This window comes from Pithys albifrons, chromosome 9 (assembly GCF_047495875.1).
Source record: "Pithys albifrons albifrons isolate INPA30051 chromosome 9, PitAlb_v1, whole genome shotgun sequence".
Lineage (NCBI taxonomy): Eukaryota > Metazoa > Chordata > Aves > Passeriformes > Thamnophilidae > Pithys > Pithys albifrons.
In genome coordinates this window covers 31,460,282-31,483,451 of record NC_092466.1, presented here as the reverse complement: position 1 = coordinate 31,483,451, position 23,170 = coordinate 31,460,282, and the positions used below count along the sequence as shown (strand labels likewise).

The following is a 23,170-nucleotide window of genomic DNA, read 5'->3' as shown; positions in this document are numbered from 1 at the left end:
CCTGAATTTGGCAGGGCTCCAGTAATGAAGCTAAGCAGAGCCCACAGGGAATATTCATCTTCAGATCCCATTACAAACTGAGTTTAAACATGTTACAGCTGCTAAAACTGGAAACTGCTCCCTCTATGCAAACTTAGCAAAATAATACGTAGTTGCCAAATACCTGCTTCCCACTGTAATATTACAGTTAATGTTTATATAATAAAAAGCATAACTAAGCAGCAGAAGAAAAAAATAATCTTGTTCATACTTGAGGCTGCTACATTTCGTTCACAAAGTGCAAATATTGGTGAAAACACCGAATTCCTCCCCGTGCTGCACAAAGCACTTTGGACTTCACTCGAGGCAAGGTTGGGTTTCACAGAGGGCAGCGTCGAGGCCGCTCTGCCATGTGTTAAATATTTAAAATCGCTTTTAATAAAAACACATTTTATTACAATAATTGTTAGCACCGTGAGGGGAGTGTTTGACTTTGTTTTGTTTCCATGGGAACGCGTTGCCCATTAAAAATCTACATATTGCATCCATGAAGGTCTGAGACGCTGTCCGGTGCCCCATGGGAGATGGAGATGCTCCGGGCACACGGAAAGGACCTTTCCCTGGAAGATGCCAAGTGATTAACCCCGTGGCTCCAGCCGGGACAGGAGCAAGGCCCGGGCCCACACAATTAATCACCGCTCGGGTGCTCTCAGTGTGCTCTCCACTGAGCCTCGTAGGGTAGCGCGGGACACAAACTCCTCCTCCTGCTTCTGCACCTCACCAGAACTCATTAGCCTGGGTGCTAATTAGTTACTGTGGCTTAAATTTCCTTTTCTGATCTTAAGGGTTCATGTGGGAGTACAAGGTTTTCATTTTAGTTATTTTTCACTGAGCTCAGCAGTTGGCAGGCCGACAGCAGTAAAAATACATTTCACATTGCCGGTCAGCAGCCTGGAGCCAGCGGCAGGAAATCTGGAATTAAACGTTTCATGTATCGGGGAGGCAGCATGACTAAGGTAAAACGGAGTCAAAATACAAGGATGGCTTGTTCTAGGATTTTCCCCTCCTCTCCTGAAAGGAGGGCCGCCAGGCTGCCGTGGTGGCGTTCGGGGGTGGCTGGCGATGAGCCGGGCGGGAACGCGGCCCCGAGCCCCCAACACCAGCCATTGCCGCTCCACGCAGAGATTTCCGTCGGTTGCAATTCTCACTGAATGTTTTTTCGGTTATCCTGTCATGGTACAACACAATTACCCACAGGATATGATCTTATCATTTGATTATTAGAAGTTTTTATAGCGCAGGAGTAATAAAGCTAATACAGCTCTCGGAACATGCAAGCAGCCGGCTCACATGCCATGGAGGCTTAGCCAATTTAAGGTCAATATTGCCCAACACCGGAAGAATGCGAGCTGCTCTTAGCCAAATAGTTTAGCAGAATGTGACATGTCTGAAACCAGCACAAGGTAGTTTTTTTTTTTCAAATATTTGCAGTGCAGGTAAGATTTAATCAATCTTTGCACAAAGAGAGGTAAAGACAACGTCCAAAAACTGGATCCAGGTACCTCGAATATCTCGTATGTTGGAAACAACAACCGTGTTTTGAGTCGCTTTGAACTGTGGCTGCATTTCACGACACGGGGGGAAGTATCAAAGTGTTGATAAAAAAGGAAGATGGGGGAATATTTTGTGGTCTGAAGAATATTTACTTGTAAAGCCTATGAGAAGACCAAATAAAAGGGTATTCATCATGATCAAGATGCCAATATTAAGATTAATAAAATGTATTATTTATAAGTCAATTAACATAAATAGAATATGTAAGCACTGGTGTATTAAAAAAATCTTTCCACAGGCAGCAGATTTTTAGCAGCATGAGGTTTTTTTTTCCTGGAATAATACAAGAATAACATTTTCCAGCCAAGAGCAGAAACAGTAGGGGAGTCTTTGCTATCACAGAGCTTCTTATTAAATTCAGTCACTGTGAAAAGCCAGTCGTTTTCCTTTTTTTTTTTTTAAATAAAGACAACTTAAAATCAATACAAGTTAGATTAACAAATCAGTACTATACTAATCCTGATTTATTACAATCGGCAATATTAAGTTTAATCACGTATAAACTGCTACTCAAAAAAAGATTTTCCTTTAGTAAGTCCTGAATTAAATAATGGTGCAGTGTAGTGAGTTTTTAGATCTGCATCATCTGATATTATGAAAAATTCAATGTACTTCTCTGCAGCAGATGTCAGAGGTCAGCAAATCTATTACAGTAATGTAAGTAATCTGGCTTTCTGCCAACCTTTTTTTAAAAAACACTGAAGCAGATAATTTTATATTTACAAATTCTAAAATCCTCCAGGGACTGAATCTCTTTCCCAACAAAAAGCAGAAACTTCACATTAGAGAAATGTATTTCACAGTATATCAAACATGTCTTCAACATTAGCATTTCATAAAAGGAAAAAAAAAGCCCTTAATCTTTATTAGTCAACAGTTTTTTTCCCTGATACAGAACTAACAATACAAGACCTCATCTGAGCCAGTAACCACTACATGTATTGATTATGCAGAATGAATGACTTTTTTGGCCCGACTTTGCTTCACAGGACACATGACAGCACATCTATTTATAGGCATGATAAAAAAAGTAGTTACAATAATGCAAAGGATCTGACCAGCCCAGAAAGAGGAAGGAAATTAAATGTTAAGGCTGCCAGTTTCCTCTTTAATTCTCCCCACTGTGTGTGGATATGACGGGGCTCTGGGGCTAGGGAGGGACCATATGCCCCAGACACACAGGGCGAAGGAGGGAAGGAGGCAGCTCAGCACAACCCCTACAGTATTTTTCATATTGCTGTTTCAGTGTTTATTTTTAGTTTTTTTCTGGCAGAATAAATATTCCAGCACGTCTCCCACTGACATCACTGTACTTTCTCAAGGGCTCCAAGCCCAACACAAAATAGCATGCAATGGAGTCTCTCAGCCACAAGAATAATCTTGGAAGGGCTTAAAATACCCAAGTCCATTCCTTGGGAGATGTTGCCCCATTTGCAGGCTTGGCCAGGTTAAGGAGGCTAATTGCAACAGGAATGGAAAAAGATTTAAAATTTGCTCCACCAAATGAATACAGCAACCAGTTAACCCATGGAACTCACTGCCAATGGATATTTTGGGGCCAAGGGATTAGTGAGATTATGCAAGGATTAGATGCTAATGTAAATCATGAGAACATTAAGCTGTTAGAGCTTCAAAAATGCTGAAAAGGGACAGGCAATAGGTCTTTTTACAGGTATGAATTTGGAAAAGACTTTCCTCCTGAGCACCTTAGGCCACAGTGGCTCCAACTCCTTCCTCTGGAGGCACTGCTAGAGCCGGGGACAAGACAGCTGGTTTGCCTGGCTCCAGAGGGAAACCATCTGGTTCAAGACGTCCTCTCAACAGCCAGGCAGAGCTGTCCACAGGCCCTGCAGCCAGAGGGGCAAAGCACAGGGCTGGGATCAGTGGCCACCAAGCCAGGGCAGCCTGGGGCAGCTCTGGCAACAGCCCCTGTGTGACAAAGGGTCCCCTATTGGTAACCTCGATGAGAGAAACCTGAATCTTGCCCCCTAGAAATTAAGGGGCAAAACTGAGTGGCAAAAATTGAGCAGTTTTAAGGGACCAGCAGGAATGCCTGACCTCTGATCCCAAGAGAAGTCCTGTCTTTTTTACCCTGACACTTTTCAAAAGGATAAATCTTGGAACGCTGCTGTCTGTGTAGGAAAGGGTAACAAGTCACCTTCAACAGCAATCAGTTGGTGGGGATAGCCAGGAGCACGAGGCAGCGCTCCTGGACACCAGTGACATATTCCCAGCAAAGAGGGAAGAGGAATAACCCAAACTTTAAGGACTCAGCCTGTTTTCCAAAATGGGAATATAAAATACATTGAGGAAATGAAGCAGTGTGTTTCTCAAGTCTGATTTGCCTGGATTGCATTGTACAATGCAAGGGTTATGAAAGCAAGCTTTTGTGCAGAACACAATAGCAATGGCTTGATTTGCATTTGTCTGAAGTACAAAACTGGCATGTATTTTATCAGTGAAGACAAAATATGTTTGAGTTCAATTTTCTTTCCAAAGAACTTTTCCTTCCTTAAAGAAATGGCTCTTTCATCCTTTCATCAACAACTTTCCTCCACAGCCCACTGGGAGTGCTGGTGGGTAATGAGAATGGCTCACTGCTGAAAGGTGGGAACTGCGCCGCTCTAAGAGAATTCAAAGACACTTTGTTTTAAGTAAACTGGAAATTAGTGACATTACAAACACAGCTGTTGATTTAGCTGCACAGCCAGGCGAGGGAAGCTCAGGCACTCCTGATCTTCAGGCTCAACAGGGGGAGATGAACAACCCCAGTCTTTTGCCTTTAGTGCAGATTTATGCATGTGAAAGACTCTAAGGAAGAGTGATCGGCACAGGGCAGCCTTCCCAGGTCACTCTACCAAAACTGCTACAAGCCTCTGTTTTGGTCATAGTTACAATTTCTGCGTCTAAAGGCAGCCATGCATTTTGTTTGGCAGGTTCATAGAGTACCTGCAACACTTGGTCCCTGTGCTCAGGACAAGCTTCCAGATGCCATTTTGCATTGCCTGTGGGGTGCAGGTCTCCTGGTGGGACTCCAAAATCCTGCCCACCCTTGCTGGGAGCTCTGAGCCACATCTCCATTGCACAAAGCTGAACAGACTAGGGCAACCTGTGCCATGCTAGCAAAACCCTGAAGTACAAGTGCCCTACTGCCCAGCACTTTGCACCCAAGGACTCCTGCTGACTCCAGTGCTGGCCAGGAAGTCTCTGAGGCTGAAACCCCAGAAATTTTGAAAAAGATGTGTGTTCTCAGATGTTTTGAATGGACAGCTAAGGATCTGTTTTAATGGTAAACAATTACATTCCTCTGTCATCTGATACTTTTTAAAACTTGGGGAGGGGGGAAGCTTTCTGAATTTTCAATAGTTCCTTTGTTAAAGCATCTGTTACTCACATAATTGAAAAGATGTTTGTTCAGTGGTATGCTTGAGAGTACAGTTATTTAATCTTAATGATAAAGCCCTGAGGGCAGAAAATCATAAGTAGAAACCTCTTGTTATTTATCAAAAAGAAAAAAAAATCAAACTAAAAACCCAGGAAAAGAGAGAGAGAACTGAGACACCTCATCTATCTTCAGGCTTAAATTCGTGCTTGATGGAAAATTATTGAGACAATTTGCAACTTGTGAAGTTTTCTGGGAGAGTCTGGGACTAGCTGAAGTGTGAGGGGGGCAGGGAAGTGGGGTGAGGACAAAAATAAAACAACAAGAAAAAACTGTTACTTGGCAAGTTTTTTGGGTCAAACAAAGAGCTTCTTGTAGTTTATAGCATGACATAACATTTGATTAATTTTTGCCTGAGGATATTTTCACACTTAACAGTGTAAATCAAAACCTACTATTAATTACAATGTGTATTAAAAGATAACCATAAGCAATTTCATGTAGATGCTATACTAGCCTCCTACTTTTTTTTCCCCTCTGAAGACTGACTGCTATTTCCTACAAAGCTCCACTGAAATTCTTAGACATTACCAAAGTTATCCAAACGTTTTAACAAAACCAAACAGCATTTGCATGGAACACAGGGCTCTGTTGCATATTGAATTACTGCACAATATCCTTAGGGGAGACAGATTTTATGGCTGTTAAAGGGAAACCATGTAAGAGACTTACTTTGACCTGCCTTGCATTTCTGATAATACATAACATTTATGTGAGTGATCAGAAAGAAAAATGCAGAATGGGCTCTGAACTATCCAAGTTGCTCTGTCTCCTGGGGTTTAGTCCCCTGGTAAGGGACAGATGTGCAGGGTGCTTTGAAAGTGCCCAGGGGCCCCACAACCAGAATAACCCACTTCAAGACAGTCCCCAAGGCATGGGTACAGCCACCTTGCCCCACTGTGAAGAACTTCACCCCATCTCACCTGTCTGCTCCTCCTCAAGTTCCTGTTAGTTGTGGCTCCGCAGAATTTTTGCCCACTCAGCAGCCTGAATTTGGTGAGAGTACGAGGCCTAATAAATCCCTCTCCAGCTGGTTTTGACCAGGATGCAGTGGTTTTCCAAGTCCCAGTGACTTGTGAGGGCCAGGCTATGAGACACACTGCTGAAGAGCAGGACACAGCCCATAGAGGTCTCTGCATCCATCCTTGCTGGAGACCCCGAGGGAGCCCAGCTTCCCACAGCACCCAAACAGGTCAGGAGGCTACCGGTCTGTGGGACCATCCAGCTGCCTGCCATGACACCTTTCAGCACCAACATGTCTGTCCACCAAAGATGCCAAGGAGAGTTACTGCATGCCGTTGCACAACACAATTTCCCAGCTCATGTGTGTGTGTGCACAGCTTGTGCACAGGGCTTGATCTGGAGGAAACCAGGAGGAATCACAGCCAGACCTGGAGACAGTAAAAAGCCTCAACAGGCAATTGCTAGTACTTTTGTTTTGTTCAATGCATTTTATTTGGAACTTTATATACCTTGCAAAATAGCAGGTTGGGTTTTTCTGTTTGAGGTTTTTTTTGAGGTGGCGGTGTAACATTTATGAAAAATCCCTAACAACAACATCAGCAGCACTGCAGACACACAGCCTATTGCTCCTGCCAGAAAATTAAAGCTGCCCATCATGTGTTTTGTGTAAAAGCGAAAAGAAACCTCAAACCCTGCATGTGAAAGCCACATCTGCATTATTAGGGGAAGGCAGCATGGAGAAGAGTGCTTCGCAGAAAAGTAGCCGTTTCTGAGGGTTTCTTGATAAGAGAGATGTAGAGTACTGACAAGGCTGTAAGAGTTTCACAGGAACAGTTGAGGCTGAATCACCTCATACCAACCACACACGCCTCTGGCTTTCTGTGATCGTGCAAGGTAAGTGCATTAATGGAGCACGAATGAAGAAAGTAACAACCAAAACAACAATAACCACTCATAAGCTCTGTATGGTCCAAGTCGTGCACAGAGCACAGCCCCACGATGGGAAAACATTAATGCTTTTTATATTGGTAATCATCTGTAACATGAGCAATTAAGTACAGTACTAATGGACTATAGCCAAGAGCCTGGTACTAATATTAAAAACTGACAGAGATGAATAGGTTTGGAAGGAAAACTAGGCTGACAAAGACATTTTTATGAAGTGCTTGGGCCTATTTGGAATAACCCAATCAGAGGCAGGTCCAGACCAGCCATGCCTACAGTGACAATAACGTATTCACTGGCATTATGCGATGCCTGCTAAGCTTTAAATAAAAACACCCATTGCTTCTACTCAGAAACCTGCACTTTCATTATTATACTCATTAATAAAACAAAAGTTGTCTAACTAATATACAAATAACACTTACTGAACCACTGGCAGCCTCGCCTTGTTTTAAAATGAAACCAGTTACTGGAAACACAAACCATATTACATGATAAATGGATTGGCTGAAAATACACACAAAAACCTTTCTTTCCCTTTTACCAGGGAAACAAAGCAAACATTGCCAAGCTGAAGCACTCTGCCTACCTACAGCACATGAACAGCTACCACCACAAGCCCTCTCCAAACAGGGGGCTACAGAGCAATACATTCCTCACAGCCTTTAAATCTGGCTTTGTTTCAGCTTTTGGCATCCTTGGTACTGTAAGTTTGCAGCAATATGGTGGCTTTGTAGAGGTTATAAAGACATTTAGACAAAAGCACTAGTTCTTCATGGGATTTGCTGGACAGACAATTGTGCCCTTCCAGCTCTTATGTTTCCGTGGTTTTCTTTTTGGTTTTTGTTGATATTTGGTTTTTTTCTCTCTCTTTTTGCCCTTTGAAGTTGTGTGCAAAACTCCACCTTGCAAAGGGGAACCTGGAGAGGGCAGGAAGGTGGGATGCAGAGCCTGAATTGAGACATATGGGCCATTCCACTCCTCAGCATCCTAGGGATGTCACTGAAAGGTGGCTGCCACCTAAACAGCTTTGATACACTAAAGCCAGTGCAAACAGGAGCTTCTCTGTCACCTTGGAAGAAACCTGGTTAACACGACATGGACACCCTTGAGATCCAGTTGCAGAGATGAATGGCAAGGCTAAGTCCAACAGCACCAGGGTCAGTGAAGTCAGGGAACTGCCTATTCTGCCTCCAGTAAGCAAGGAAAGGCCAGTGGGATTCAGAAAGGAAAAATCATGAGGTTTATTCAGCATTTACTTTCCAGCTTAATTCAATTTCCAGTTTAGCTTTACAGCTCACCATCAAGTTTGAAAGTGCATGTGTGTTCTAAATCATGAGCGTGTGTTCCTGCACTGCAGTTCTAGTTTTAGATTAAATGTCATCTGAGCACTTTGGCTATAAATGAGCATTACATTTACAGGTGCTGTAGTTAGAATTACCAGCTGAAACAAACCATGACAATTTCATTTACTTTTCTCCAAGTCTGAGGCTTAATACACCTTTTCTGTGGTGGAAAAGTACCAGCTAACAGTAGAAAATTAGAGACTGGATGAGTCACTGAGGTTTTTTTGTTTACGTGTTTTGGTCTTTCAGACCAAATTTGGTAAAGCACATTTTAGGTAAGCTTATGGCTACACTAAAACACCTACAAGGCTTTTTCTTCAAATGCCATTTTCTGACAGCCTCCTGGAGACCTGGAAAATAGGTGCTGCCTCCTATCAGATGTAATCCAGATCTACATGATGGACTGGCATCCAAGAACTCAGATTTGAGCTCTTCACTGTACCAAGACCAATCTAACCATCAACTCTTTCCTCAGACTGACTCAAGGCAAGTAGAACTGCTTTTGGGTAGGCTGGAAAGGCTTTTCAATCTTGAAGGCATCATGAGTCTGCTCAGATTTTCTAGTGAGCACATTGGGTTTTGTGGCACTTCTCAGCATGCCCCAAGAAACTGCTGAGTCAGGCACACACATGAGTCTACGCATGGAAGATGAGTGCAATTGAAGGGATTTACATACAAAAAAATAAAGCACTAGCATCAAACACTGTCAGAAAAGCAGGAGAAAGTGAAGGGGTTCCTGGAGTATTTGTGAATGGCTCATTTATTTTTCCACAACTACAACAGACACCAGTGACTCCAGGATTTCAACACAGAGCTCAGCAAAGCTTGCTCCCTCTGCAGCCCAAACCCACAGAGACCTAATGCTTATGTGTGCCTGGGTCTCCTCTGTCAAACAACATCCTCCAAAGCACATCTGGCGAGGGAAGAGCCAGGCTGCCAACTGGAAACTCATCAGCTGGCTTGGGTGCAAGAGGAAGCCCTGAGACTCTCCGGGCTGTAATGATGGAAGGGAAGAGCTGAATCCCCACAATCTGATGAGTCAATACAACAATCTATAACATTTGTCTGCAATGCAAGGGCAGGGAAAAGCTCCGCCTGACATGCGCAGCAGCTCACTCAGTTGGCTCTGCTGCTTGGCTCAACCTCCAGAAAGCTTCTAACTTTTACAGTGGCATTCATTACATGCAACTTCTTTCTGCACCTGGGCCCTTCTGCTGGAGGTGTCTCCTGTACATGAATGTGACCAGTTCCCCCCTCTCCATGAGGATGGTAGTGTGTCCCTTGGAGAGGCCAACATGTGAAGCACTAAAATAAGGAGAAAAACTGCCCACTGAGCACAGCTCAGCTGTGCTGCTTTCTGCATAGGCAAGTATGATCCCTTCCTGACCCCAGCAAAGTAACTTGGTTATGTCCAGGAACGAGAGACTGGACCTTCCTTATCTGAGCCTGAAATTTCTGAGCTTTCATTTGCATTTGCTTGTCTAAGGAAAAAAAAAACACTGGAAGAAAGAAAAAGAAAGAAAAAAGAGAAAAGAGAAAAAGAAAGAAAAAAAGGGAGTTGTTTCTAAAAACCATACCAAACCAAAACAACATTCCAGCTCCAGTATTTTATTCAATGCGTGCTGGCTTCACAAGCCCTGGAAGTTATTATCTACATGGGAAGAATAAAAAATCAACAGTTCTGACCAGCAACAATGGCTGCAGAGAAAGAGTGTTTGGCAGCAGCTCGCAGGCAGGGAGGAGGGAAGGAATGCAATGAAGAAGAGGAATGCAACGCTCGGCATGACCTACAACATTAACAGCACCCTGCTTTGTGGGCCACCCCATTATTTTGATCACAACCACAATTTGCTTAATTGGTATTCCTAAAAAACGACAGAAGACAAGTGTTTGCATCAATTAGCTGTCGTTTCTTATCTTTCCTTGAATATGTTTTGCTCATTTTTTCAGCTTCTTTAACCAGAAAGCTGTCGCAAAAATTAAGATATAGACCAAAGAAAAATCAGATGTTTGTTTTATTTATTTAGTCATTGGAGACAGGCACTCTGGTTTAAATTACAATGGATTATCTGACTAAACTGTTGGGGGAATATTTACTGTATCTTTACGAAACCTCTCTCTTCTTCTCTAATTCTTTATAAAATGCTTTGAAGGCTTTCCAAATTAATTTTTTCATTATTAAACAAGCATTTCAGATTTGTTATCTTACCTTTCATAATGTCTGCGAGTACATGTAGCAGCACTTGTGCTTCCAGGGTTACCACCTAATTCATCATAAATATGTTTCCATTGTCGACGGGCTGTTATCTGTAAAAATGGCAGTGGAAAATTTAATCTTGCATCTTTATAGATTCTACAGCATTTGAGTTCACAACAACAAATGCATGTGTGACACTTTCAGAACAGCATGTACTACAAGCACTATAAAAGCCCCTACAGAATATATAGAGTGCACAGAGCTTTGGGTGTCTTTTTTTTTAAGTTAACACAATGTCTGTTTTCTTTCTTTCTAAAATGGAGTGATCTGACTGATTCATTATCAAGTCACAAGCAATACGGACTCACAAAAGAGAATTTCAATCAATATAGGGTCATTAACCATCAGAAGTTATGCAGACAAATCCCATGGTGAATTATGAAAATGAAGCTCAAACCATACTCAGCACAAATAATGATTACATAGTTATTTTAACTGAATTAGAGAAAATAAATCTGCTGCAAAACTCAAATCCACCACAGAATTCTGTAAATCCATAAAAGCATAGTCCATAACTCTATATGTTACAAGCTGTTTATTTTTATCCATTTATGTCAGTAAAATATATAGATCAAATACTAATGAAATCTTAACGTACTCCAATGTTAATATTTGAGCTATGAACTTTATTGGACCATGCTGATAAAAATAAACATCTTGTAACATATTGAGTTGCATACCATGGTTCTGGGTTTTTTTGTACAGAAATTAGGATTATACAGAATAACAGATGGAAGACCTGGCAAAAGGATTGTTTCTGAATACCACTTCATTATTTTATATATTCTGCTATATTTAAAACAGGAAGAAAAACAGGAATAGGACAAGCACAACAGATCACCCTCTTTTGCCTGCAGCTCATAAAGAAGGCTGGTGGAAAACTGTAGGGGCAATTTGGGGAGAATTTTGTCATTTTCTGTGGAATGCTGCGGATTTTAATGTATTCAGCCCTGGAGGCTTCTTCAGAGTTACCCACAGAGCAGTCAATGGCGTTTACTGAGGAGCTAAAGGCAGCAATCAGAAGAAAACAAATATTACAACTTGCAATCTGAGGCCTGTAATTTTAATCTAAACAAGGGGAGATAGCTACTATCATTAGATAGTACAGAGTAAGAGGTGTTTCTCTTTTGCTGAATATAAAAGGAAAACTCTTCCTTTGCAGAAATTATTCTCCAGAGCCAAAAGCATGGCTGGAGACTTATCATTTGATAATGTTACAATTTCTGCCAATTTATTGTTTTCAGAGTTCTGCAGAAAACAGCAGCACTGCCAAGTCACCATTAGTACCTGAGCATAGTTTACACCTATAGATACTTGAAAAAACCCCACCTTTTAGCTTCAACCCTATTTAGAGCCAAAAGAACTGACTTCATTCACTAATTTTACTTTCAGTCTTTTATAACAAACCCAGAGGCCACAGGCACAAGGATTCAAGTAACTCAAGGATAAAATCTGCACAAACAAATTATTTAAATACAAATCAAACACTCATTTGAGGATAAGGTTCATCCTAAGTCTGTTTGGTTTAAGTTCTTATGCTGTCTCTTCCCCAGGCTACCCACATTTCTACTTATTATTACTACTAAAAGGCTAGAAGAACCGGAGTTCTAATGAGCCATAAAGAACATCACATCCCGAGAATATGAATGGATCCTCCTTATGCAACCCAAGAGGTCAATTGAGAGTTGGACCAAGTACCCTGCTGTGGAGAAATGCCTGAATGGAAAGCTACCTCTGGTTCTCTCTCCTACATTCCACTCATCCTCAGGACAAGCAGAGGACAGAGGCACAACCAGACAGCCACCTAAGCTGCCTTCTTGTAGCTCCCAAAACATCAGAGATCCCCTGAGGACTGCTCCAAGTGGCTTTATATTTAAATCAAGTCTCTGGCAGGCTCACAGACAAGGGCAACAAAAGTGCACAAAGCCAATCTTAGGTCTATGCTCTGACCCTTTGACAAGCACAGCCTGGCTGGCTTGCAAGGCTGTGGGCCAGGACCTGATGCCTTGGCTAAGAACAGTGATGCTGTGTAGAAGCCTTAAATGAAAGCCAAGGATTAGTTAGCAATATACTACTGCAAGTCCCCTTTTTAAACATCCCGATGTGACTAAGAAGCACCGTCTCCATTTTCAAAAGGAAAATGTTAACTTTAGAGTCTCATTCACTGTGAGCTGACCCAAGAGCTGATACTCAAGCTGGAACACCAGTATACATAACCAACTTTAAGGGGAAAAGGGAACCCTCTTGAAATTCCAGGATCATTTTTGGTGTCTCTTTCCTCTATGCTGCCCATATCCCCAGTGTTATCCAGTTCTACCTCTGCAATGGACTGGAGCCCCTTGGCAATGAGCAGAGCTGTGCCCTCCCACACACAGAGCCAAGTTTAAATTTGACATTGCCTGAAACAATTGTCATTCTAACAAAGCCTGGGGTTGAGTTTTCCCCTGTTCTAGAAAGTTTATTTTTTATGCTTAATAAACTTCAAAGGACTAAAGGAACCGATTAATTACATCCTTAATCTGAACAAAGTGCTGCACTGAGGAAGCTTCACTGTTGGCATGCAGGGCAGCACTGCTCAAGCTGGATGTCCTTGTTGACCACATCCAAACTGAGGACTGCTTTCCTTTCTCATACAAGTTCCTCCCAGTCACCTCAGTGACAAAGAACTTCCCGAGGAGGGTAATGCTTGGCAATGTTTTGCTTATAGTTGTGGTTCCCACCAACATTGTCTGCCTTTGCTGCTTTAGTTTTCCAATTTGTTTTCCCCTGCTCCTACCAGTATATATATATCCCTCCCAGCACCTGCCACATTTCTGGAAGTGCCAGGATGCTCCAGGCTGACCCATTAATCAAGGCAATTGCACAGGCAATACTGCAATTGCCATCTCTGACAGCTTTCCATTCCAATGCTGGCTTTAGTTTTATAGCAGTCTTCTGGTTTGCAGAACCCTCCTACAGTTTGCCTCTGTGACATCTTTCCCAACCAGTAGAAACTGGAGTTAAGCAAGAGACTGGTCTGCCCAGGGACTTGAGAGCAGATCTAATCTGGTTCCTATAAGGGGAGTATTAGGCAGTGACTGGTATTCAAGAACAACCAAATAAAACCAATGATCTTATCTATAAAAGTACAGGATGGTTTATACACAAGCTTTTAATGGTGTCTTCTGCTTTGAAAACACTGAAGTCTTCTGCACTGCAATCCCAGCTCCCTTCCTTCTGAAAGGCTTCTTGCTTTTCCTGCTGCAAACATTATACAGGATTTTCTCATCATGGTACATGATGTTCACAGCTCTCTTCAAAACAGAGCTCTGGGTATTAGCTCTGTATGAAACAAACCCAGGTAGCTTTGCATTCCACTGGTATATCAGTTTCTTCGGGCCTGCCCAGACACAGGACTGCCGTGTGTGTCAATCATTAATTTTTAAAAACTAAAGCACTTTATTGTTGCTAAATGGGATCCCACTGACCTTTGGCAAAATCTAAGCTGCTACACACTAAAGGTTAAGCTCCACCTAATTTTCTTTTTACCCTTTATCTTTCTAAGACATCTCCAGGTAGAGTCCATTCAGCAGCACAGACTTCTGCAAACATACCAAGGCACTCCTTTCATGTTGGCTCAAAAGGAAAAATGTTACTTCATGACTTGCCAAGGACAACTCTTTAGGTAAATCCTGAAAGTTTCCCAGCTATGAATATCTGCACCTTTTACTCACTTGACTTAGGGTGACTGAGAGAATTCCATGCAATGGCTGTTAAATGCCACTTGCAGATGCCCTCTTTAAAAGTGGCATTGTTTTGTATTTCATCGAGTGATTTGGGGACATTTTAAATTATTGATACTGTGAAGGTCTGCTATAGAGAGTGCTTTCCAATGCACTCTCCTATTATTAATAACAAAGATGCTCGTTTCACATATCTTTGTTTAAGAGAAATATGATTCCACCAACTCCAAAGAGACAGCTTCATCTGTTAAGGACTTAAATTAACTTGTACAGGTTGCTATTTTTATTAAGCCTGTAGTATGTCCAACAAGAAGTACAAGGGAGCGTGGTATTACACAGTTACAGATGACAACTAACTAAGAATTAGTAATCAAATGGAGGAGAAATGACTCTTATAAGTACTCCATCTGGAGAGCCCTTAAATATGACGCACAATCATGACTTGACACTATTAGATATCCTGCATGTATATTCCATATGCAAAGGTAATGCTCTCTAGATGTCAAGCCTCACTGGATCCATTCCAGCCCATGACAATAAAGGAAAGTCAGACAGATGGCTAAGAAAGTTGTTCTCTGCATCTCAAATCCAATCCCTGGCTTTTCTCAGTCACTTTTAGATCCTTATCCAAACAGGACTGGACTCAAAGGTCTTTCATTTTTCTGTGAATCTGTGCAGAAGCTGGAAAACACTGCACATGATCTCTGCTTGTTGCTCAAAAATGTTTTTTAAATCCCATGGAAACATCTATGCATGGACAAGGTGGACAGGGAATGGATAAAACCGAAAATGGGCAGACTGTCATCGTTCTGCCAAACACAAGGATGTAAAGTTTGTAACTGCTTTAACTGGGGAAGTGTAAAAAACTACTCATCTGACCACTCTAAGTTTCCATATGTCATTTTAACCAATCTTTTTTCTGTTTCCTGTTCATAAAATGGCTGTCACAAGCTGAAGTCAAATATCTACTTTTAAATATTCTTTTATTTACAATAGTTCTAGGAGTAAAGACCTATTTCTCTTTCAATGCACAAACCACAAACCTCTTGATTTTTAAAACAAGTTAAAGGGGATGAAGCCCTTATAATGAACAAATGGTTTGTTCACACCAGATGGAAGGGTACACAGAGATAAATACGTATTAATGAGGGCAGGTTTGAGAAAGCCGTTGCTCTGCACGAGTTCTCCTCACTGACAGACAGTACTGTGTGTGAGAGATGGATTCTTGTCATTATTGAATTACAGCACTCACTCGAAATTTCTGCATCTAAGCAGACCTGCCTAAGATCCTAGAACTGATACTGAGGTCCATGTCACCCCAATCATCCACTGCCTTGTGAAAAACGAAACATGAATCAAACACAAAAGCTTCTCAGCAGTGCCCATTATGATAAAACATATACAAATGAATGCAGCTTGGCAAACTCAATTAATATCAACTGGCCATAAAATAATAAAAACCAAGGTGTGCACAGGTCAAAGTGTTGCAACAGCTATTGATTTAATACTTAGGGAATTTAAAGCAAAGGCAGATCCGTATTGAGGATGAGACTGTTAACAGAAGAGAATGAGCTCAGGAAACCTCATGGTCCATGTACAATTTAAACTGCATCACCAGTCCTCCCACCTTCAGCTCACCTGCAAAGAGCACAGATGCCGCTCACATCATAAAACCAGGATCAGACCCATCATTTTAGCCAGAGTCACTCTCCAAACAAAGTTGGGCTCTCAGGTATGTCAGAGCGTGTGAGGTGAGCTATGCTTGCCTTGCCATTTACTGACCAGCAACCAATTGCTTAGTTTACTCCCTATGAAGCACAAGCCCCACTGGTGCATTTTCACCAAAGGTGACAACTGTCCCTGAACAACAGAGAACATCTGTCACTGAGAAAAGGAGCTTTGAGACAAGGGTAAACTGAATCTACTCTGGATGACATTCTCACATATGTGATCCTTCCCCTCTGATCCTCTTACATTTCTGCATTTGTCGGCAGACCTGGCACTCTGGCCTTGTGGTCACAAACTCACCATTCTATTCCTGCTCTGCCCCTGGCACAGGGGTTCACCTGCTTCAGCATCCCTAAATCCATCCCTCTTCCCTCTGGCACTGAAACTCAGCTCTCTCCAGCAAGTCACCACTTTGGGATCCCAGCTCCTATACTTGGTCCCTTCACACAGACCTGGAAAACTGCCATGAAAATTGTTCATCTCCATGGACAAGCAGCCTGACCCTGCCACTCTCCTTTCAATCTCCCTCATGGCCTCCCCTAGTGCTCTGATCAAGTTCAAGATTTTAGCCCTCATTTTCACTGCACTTTACAACTCATGGCAATTGTCGTAATTGCTGCAATGATCCATCTATGGCAGCTCTTCATTCATACATACCCATGAGCACACCTACACACACCCCTCTACACAGGCATGGGATGTGCTGATTAATGAAAGATAGAAGAACAATAAAAGCCAAATCAAGCATATATATTTTTTAAGAATGCTAGATTTCATGTTTCACAAAATCCCAGGCACACCCATGCTAACCACCCCGGGCTGCTGAGGTACAGAACAATGTGCTTTATTGTATGGAAGGAAAACAGTGAGTTTTGCATTTTGGTTCAAAAGACTTTCAGTTTCTTGATAGTGCATTTCTTCTTTTTGTTTCTCCACAGCACAGATATGTCCCAGACTACTTTGTAAACAAAGCAAAAATAATTTCTTTCATCCAACTGCAGCAGGAACTGAACAACTTAATCTGATCATTGTGTGCAAAGAAAATATTTCCAGTGACGACATCTTCCTATGTCAATTGTTTTTTTATTACAGATGTCATCTCAATGTGCCATATTAATGCAGCTCTTTCTTCTCATTTCAAGATTTTAATCTAACTTTGTTGCTCTAATATTTTATTGGTTCAAAATACATTCTGTAAAATCCGTGGCCATCAAATTTTCCTCTGAGCTAAAAATAAACTGCTCTTGTCAGATATGGTTAACTGATAACAAGTGTCAGAGACTTTTCTGAATTACTTTGATAACTTCCTGTTTATGTGGTACTGACCCTTGCCTAATAAAGATCTTTTACACTTGGAATAAGAGAAGATTCTGCAGCATACTCTTCCTTAATGGACAATGCTGATTACTTTTGAAAGCCTTTAATACATTTCCCATATTAGACATGAACAGATGTCAGGGATGTTGCCAAGTGAAATTTCTTTTATGCAATCTTGGCTTGTTGTACAATAATAGCCCTTTCTCAACATGGGAAAAAATTACAGACCCAACTAATTTCCTTGACAGGGAAGAGTTACATATGTTTTCCACTTGTAGTTTTTACGACAAGTTTACAATTTTGCCAAACCTGGAACTAATTGGGACTGTTTCCAAAAATGGTCCAATAAACCCACAATGTCTATAGCTAGTCTAAAATGCAGCAAATGATTGTTTGCCTTTACATTTTTTTTTCCTTACAGGGAAAAGTTAGATTGCACAATTATTTCATTTAAGTTACTTAAACACTTACTGTTTCATATCCTCCCAGTTTTTGAGCAGCTTGAAACATAGTCCAAAGGTTAACTGTTAGAGGGACAATAAGTATTTAGATAAGCATTGCATTAGCCAACAAATTTCAAGAAATGTAAATTAAACAGTTAAAAAAAAAGAAAAATAGAGAAAAAAAAGCTCACAGCCCCTGAAAAAGGTCCCATGAAACATTTTCCAAAGAGGTATTTAAATAATCTCAAGAGTAAATATTAGCCCATTCTATATATATTTTTAATTACATATAAGAGAACACACTTATAGATTCCTTAACAGGACTGGAAAAATACACTGAGACAAAGGTAATGGGCTCATTTGACTTTGCTGATAAGAGGTATAATGACTGTAGCATGTTTCCATAACTTTGATAATAAAAATTACTCATTGGGAAGAATGTTGCTTTTAATTATTTGCTTAAAACTGATTTCACTAGCAAGCAAGCATGAGCCACACACTGGCTCACAGAGAAAGTCTATCGATTAGACAACAATATCCAGTATTTACTGCAGCTCAGATAATGGTCTCCATAACCAATGAACAATAAGCTGCGTTCTAACGGGTCCTGTGTGAATGAACCCAGATGGAGCACAAATGAGCATTACCATAATAATTATGCTGTGGCTGGTTGTGCCTTGCCCATGGCTGTGGGGTTGGAGGCATGGAGGCAACTCAATTCAAAAGATCTGCTGGGAGACAGTTGTTACTTCCTGCAGAACTGCCCCCCGCTCCTTCATGTGCTTTTCATCCCAGCCATGGGGCTACTGCTTGCTGCTAGTGTCTCATTTTATTTTATTTTATTTTATTTTATTTTATTTTATTTTATTTTATTTTTAATTATTTTATTTTGATTATTTTATATTTTAAATTATTTTATTTTATTTTTAAATTATTTTATATTTTAAATTATTTTATTTATTTATTTATTTGTTTGTTTGTTTTTATTTTAATTGTTGGAAGAAGAAATTTTCAGCCCTATGAAAGGTGTATACGTGAGTCCATCAACAAATGGTGATTCCCCATGGACAGACTACAAATACTTGAGGTCAGCAGCAATGCTGTGGACCATGGAGGACTGGATCTCTTTCTCCATGGGGTTGCTTTCTTGGAGTGTACACACTGCCTTTTTCCACTAACCTATTTATATTGGCAATGTTTGCACAAGGCTTGCTGGACAAACACAGAGCCCCATCCTGCAAACATTTCTGCTCTTCTCAGCATACTTACTCTTGGTATTTAAGTATTTGCTGGATCAGGCCCCTAATTTATAATGAATGTCAGGCAAGTCTCAGTGTATTTCAGCTAAATGTTAGCAAAGGGTCCTAACCCCGGTGGGGAATTTTGGAAATAATATGTTAGCTTGTCTTGCAAGCCCACCCTGTCTCCATGCTTGAGGGAATGCAGAATAAAATGGGGAGGGGTGGGGGGGGAAGAAATAGTTTCTTCAACACAAAATGTTCTGAAAGCCTCATTGAACCTTGTACTGTTTCAAAGCTATCAAGAGCTTTGCTTAGGCCTTGATTTAATCTGAATCAATGCATAATGCAACGAAGCTGTTCATAGTACATTAATTTTACTTCCATTTCAAGCAGCCAGTTTTCAGACAAACACTGTAATCATTTGGAGTTATATAAGTTTATAATGGCTGCTGGAGGCCTGTTGCAATCAGTGCCAATTGCTATTAGGTATGTAAATTGTTATGTAAAACATACAGGTTTGACATTCTTCATCAAAATAACACATGGTTTTAATCTGGGAGATAAATTAGAGTAAATAATATTTCAATCCATGGCGTGTTCCCTTTAAGGAAATAAAATATCATTCAATCTATAGATAAAGAGAAAAAATATCTCCATTTATAGCTTTTGTTGGAAACTGTGAAAGATATACATTGTGCTGCAGTATTTATGCAAAATTCAGTTACAACTGTATCTTCTCCACCTACAATTGTTTTACAGATTGTGGCACTACAAACTGTACATGCCAAAGCAATTCTAAACATTGCATTCTGTATTAAACAGATACAGTCTGGTTTTATATCCTTCAAGGTCAGTAATTTATTAACTATAAACACATTTCAGGGCTTAAAAATATGATCCCTTTTGTGTCTTTCTTGACCACCTTTAAATGTCTTCCTTTAATATTTGTCCTTTCATAAAGAACATCTGGGCACAATAAAGATACGTCATATTATTAACTCAGAAGAAAGGCATTACAGACGCTGCAGATTTACAAAACAGAAAACTAGAGAGTTTTCAACATGCCTATTTCTAGTCATAATCAGCGGATTTAAACCTATAAATATCTGGCAGCAACTACCCCAGAAGGAAGAGATGCAAATCTAGGCATAAGACAGTGAAATGCCTGGACTGAACAATGTGTAGATATAAATATGGTCCCCCCCATCCATAAGGCTTTAAAATAGGCTTTGTGTGCAAGTGCTTTCTGCAGAGAAGCCAAACAGTTTTAAAATGTCAACAAGAAAGTGAGAAAAAGGATACTTACTCTGCTTAAAACCTAAGTAGGGTATTCGCTCAATTGGTGTTTTCCTTTCTTTCATGTATTTATAAAGAGCCACAAGGAAAGCCTGCTCATCAGCTCTGCATTCTTCACCTACGGCAATCTTTGATTTATCCTCACTTGAGCCTTTCTTACAGTTGCTGTTGTTACTCTTGGGTTTGGGCAAAGCTGACTTAGCCTCACATTTTACCTGGGAAAAGAAAAGATGTCATATCAGATCTGGGTAACCTTTAATTTTCACTTAAGGAATAAATACCCTCTCCTGGCAGAATGGACTGTTGAAAAAACGAAGGCCAAACCACGTGACTGTGTTTGAGGGGAAACAAAGGAAGCTATTTATAGAGCTAAATGTCTTGTTCTGAATCTTAGTCACAACATTTTTAAATAGCCACATCTTTAAATCATTATAACTCATTGGTAATGCTCTCCAGATCTGCATTTTTATGCCTATACATTGCTATGTCACAGACAGCTTCCATCCTTCACATAACTTGCCATTAGTAAGTCTAATAATAACCTTCATACCAGGATTGACACCCGAGCATTGCCAACTCCCATGGACAACCCTTGAAGCTGAGGGTGCTCAGACCTTTCCTTCTAGGAATGCTCAGCAGCCAGCCCTGAAACAACACATTTTTGTCTCCTTGGGCCCACCAAAACAGATGCAAACCTTGGCAGGCCTTACCCGGGCAGAGCTCTCAGCACTCCAGTGGAGGTTCTGCTGTAGCATGGACTCAAGTGTTGTGGATTTGTGCATCTGCTTAAACTTAAGCACAGCCCTAAGTCTTTCACAGGAGGGAGAGGCTGGTAGCTGGAGCCTTTGCTGGCAGACACTGGCAGCCCCAATGCACTGGAGTCCCAGAACCCCAGGTCTCCCACTGGCCTGCCCAGCAGACGTGTGCCAGTCAGGAAACCAACAAATTGGAACCACTTTACCTCTTATCTCCATTCAAACATGGAGAAAAATATCCAGTGAGACTGGCTTAATCCTGCAGTCCCTCCTGAAGATAATCCCCTCATTGAATCAAGCAAATTACATTCACTTAATGTCTGTATGCAAAAAAAAATTTAAAAAGAGCAACCTTGCAAGCTGATGTGTAAAAGCTCCAGGTGACCAAGACAGTGGGACCACGTGATGAATACATTTCCAATGGAATACTGGAAGTCCTCTAATACAAATAGTGGAGATGGTTACACATATTCGGGATTTGCACTGTCCTTTCAAGGCTTTCGAGCACTGTCAGGAGCCTTCTGGCAGTTCCATACCCCATCCAAGACATGTTCTTTGTGCTCCTTGAGGGAGCAGGGAGACTTTGAGCCAATATTTTGTATTTTAGGAGGACAGCAGAGTATATCTTACTGCACAGGAAAGTAGGAGCCCTTGGTCAAGCAGCCAATGGACTTTCCCTCAGAACTGTCAGTGCTAAACCAGGTGCTTCCCAGGTACTTGTTGACATTTTGGAAACAACTGCTGTGTAGAGCATTACGTAAGTGCTCGTAAACAAACAGCAAACATAGCATTAGAAAGACCACAATGTACTTATTATTTAATAAAGCTATCCTGCAGTTCAGGCACAGGGAATGCAACACCTTTATGCTTCTCCAGGTAATAACTTTGCAGAAAGTTCTGACAATGTTATCTGCCTCTGTAGTTTTCCACAGATGTTGGACAAAGCAATGATAGCTTTTTTTGTTTTTCCATGGTAATTGATGCTGCTGAAAAATCTCCACATTGAGCACTGCAGGGTACAGGTTCACTCTTCCCAGGCAATGCAGCAGGGACTGGGAAATGGACTTCCTGAGGGATTTTTCTTCATCACTTGTTTCTGAAGTATGTTCACTGTACTGCTTGATATTCTCCAGCTGCACAGCTCCAAGAGATACTGTCTTTCTATGGCACAAGACACCATGTTTTGCCTTTTAGTAATAGATATGCTTGTTGATTAAACTTCTGGGTTCTATCCAAAGCTCAATGCAGCTAACAGGATTTTTTCCTATTAAGTGAACTTTGGATTTCCTCATCCACTTTTCAGGTCAGAGTTGTAGCCCTTGACTTTTTTCCTTTGGCTCCTCATGAAAATTATTTAACAGCTTCCCCTTATAAAGTTCAGATTACATTGTCGTAGGTTTCAAGGCTTCACCAAAGGATGAGTTACCACTGCCAATATGAATGCATGACTTCATTGATTTTAGAATTTTTAATTTGAGCTACAAATTTGGAACAAATTCATTGGACCTCAGAACAATTATTCAGTTTTATTAACTGCTTGCTTGGATTTTTTTTCAAACTGGACAATTCAGAACTATGTTAGCAAAGACAATCTGGGCATGAACACTAGCTGAAATCAAAGCTCACTGCTATGCAAGCAAACTAAAGGCAAGGGATGTTACTCCTAAGGAGACAAAGGGAAACAAATGAAGTAACATTAAGAAAGCCACCAGGAGGGAGAAAAATCCATGGTACACACAAACTCCTTATCTCCTGTCTACAGAGAAGCAAGGTCAAAGCACCTGTGGAACTCAGGTGCCAAAATGGCATGGATGGACTCCAAGCAGTGTCAGGTTCAGTGAAGCTTTGATGAAGGCTGCAATGCTTTATCTACTCCATGTTCAAGGCCCAAGCCTCACTTTTGGAACCTCCCCACCGTCTGACAGTCAACACAGATGAATGCCATGGCCAATGATTAATGAGAACCAAAAGGGCCAAATGGCATTCTGGGTAACAACAGTGTAAATCCAGCATAAACATGTCAGAATCGGTGAGAATTATGCCAGATTTGTACAAAGCACCACAAACTGCCCTTCTCTTTCAAAACAGAATTTGAAATCTTACTGGAGGGTAAAGATCTAGA

General features: G+C 41.0%; 1 protein-coding gene across 3 annotated transcripts in view; it reads right to left on the bottom strand.

The window, feature by feature from the left end:
• ARID5B (AT-rich interaction domain 5B) overlaps positions 1-23,170 on the bottom strand; it is a 118,042-nt gene that overhangs the window by 11,320 nt on the left and 83,552 nt on the right. For all 3 annotated transcript variants that reach the window (XM_071563210.1, XM_071563211.1, XM_071563209.1), the window contains 3 exons: positions 20,304-20,508; positions 17,785-17,837; positions 10,499-10,596 (listed from right to left, as the gene is read on the bottom strand). In XM_071563210.1, coding sequence (XP_071419311.1) covers positions 10,499-10,596; positions 17,785-17,837; positions 20,304-20,508 — 356 coding nt within the window. The remainder of the gene's footprint in view (positions 1-10,498; positions 10,597-17,784; positions 17,838-20,303; positions 20,509-23,170) is intronic.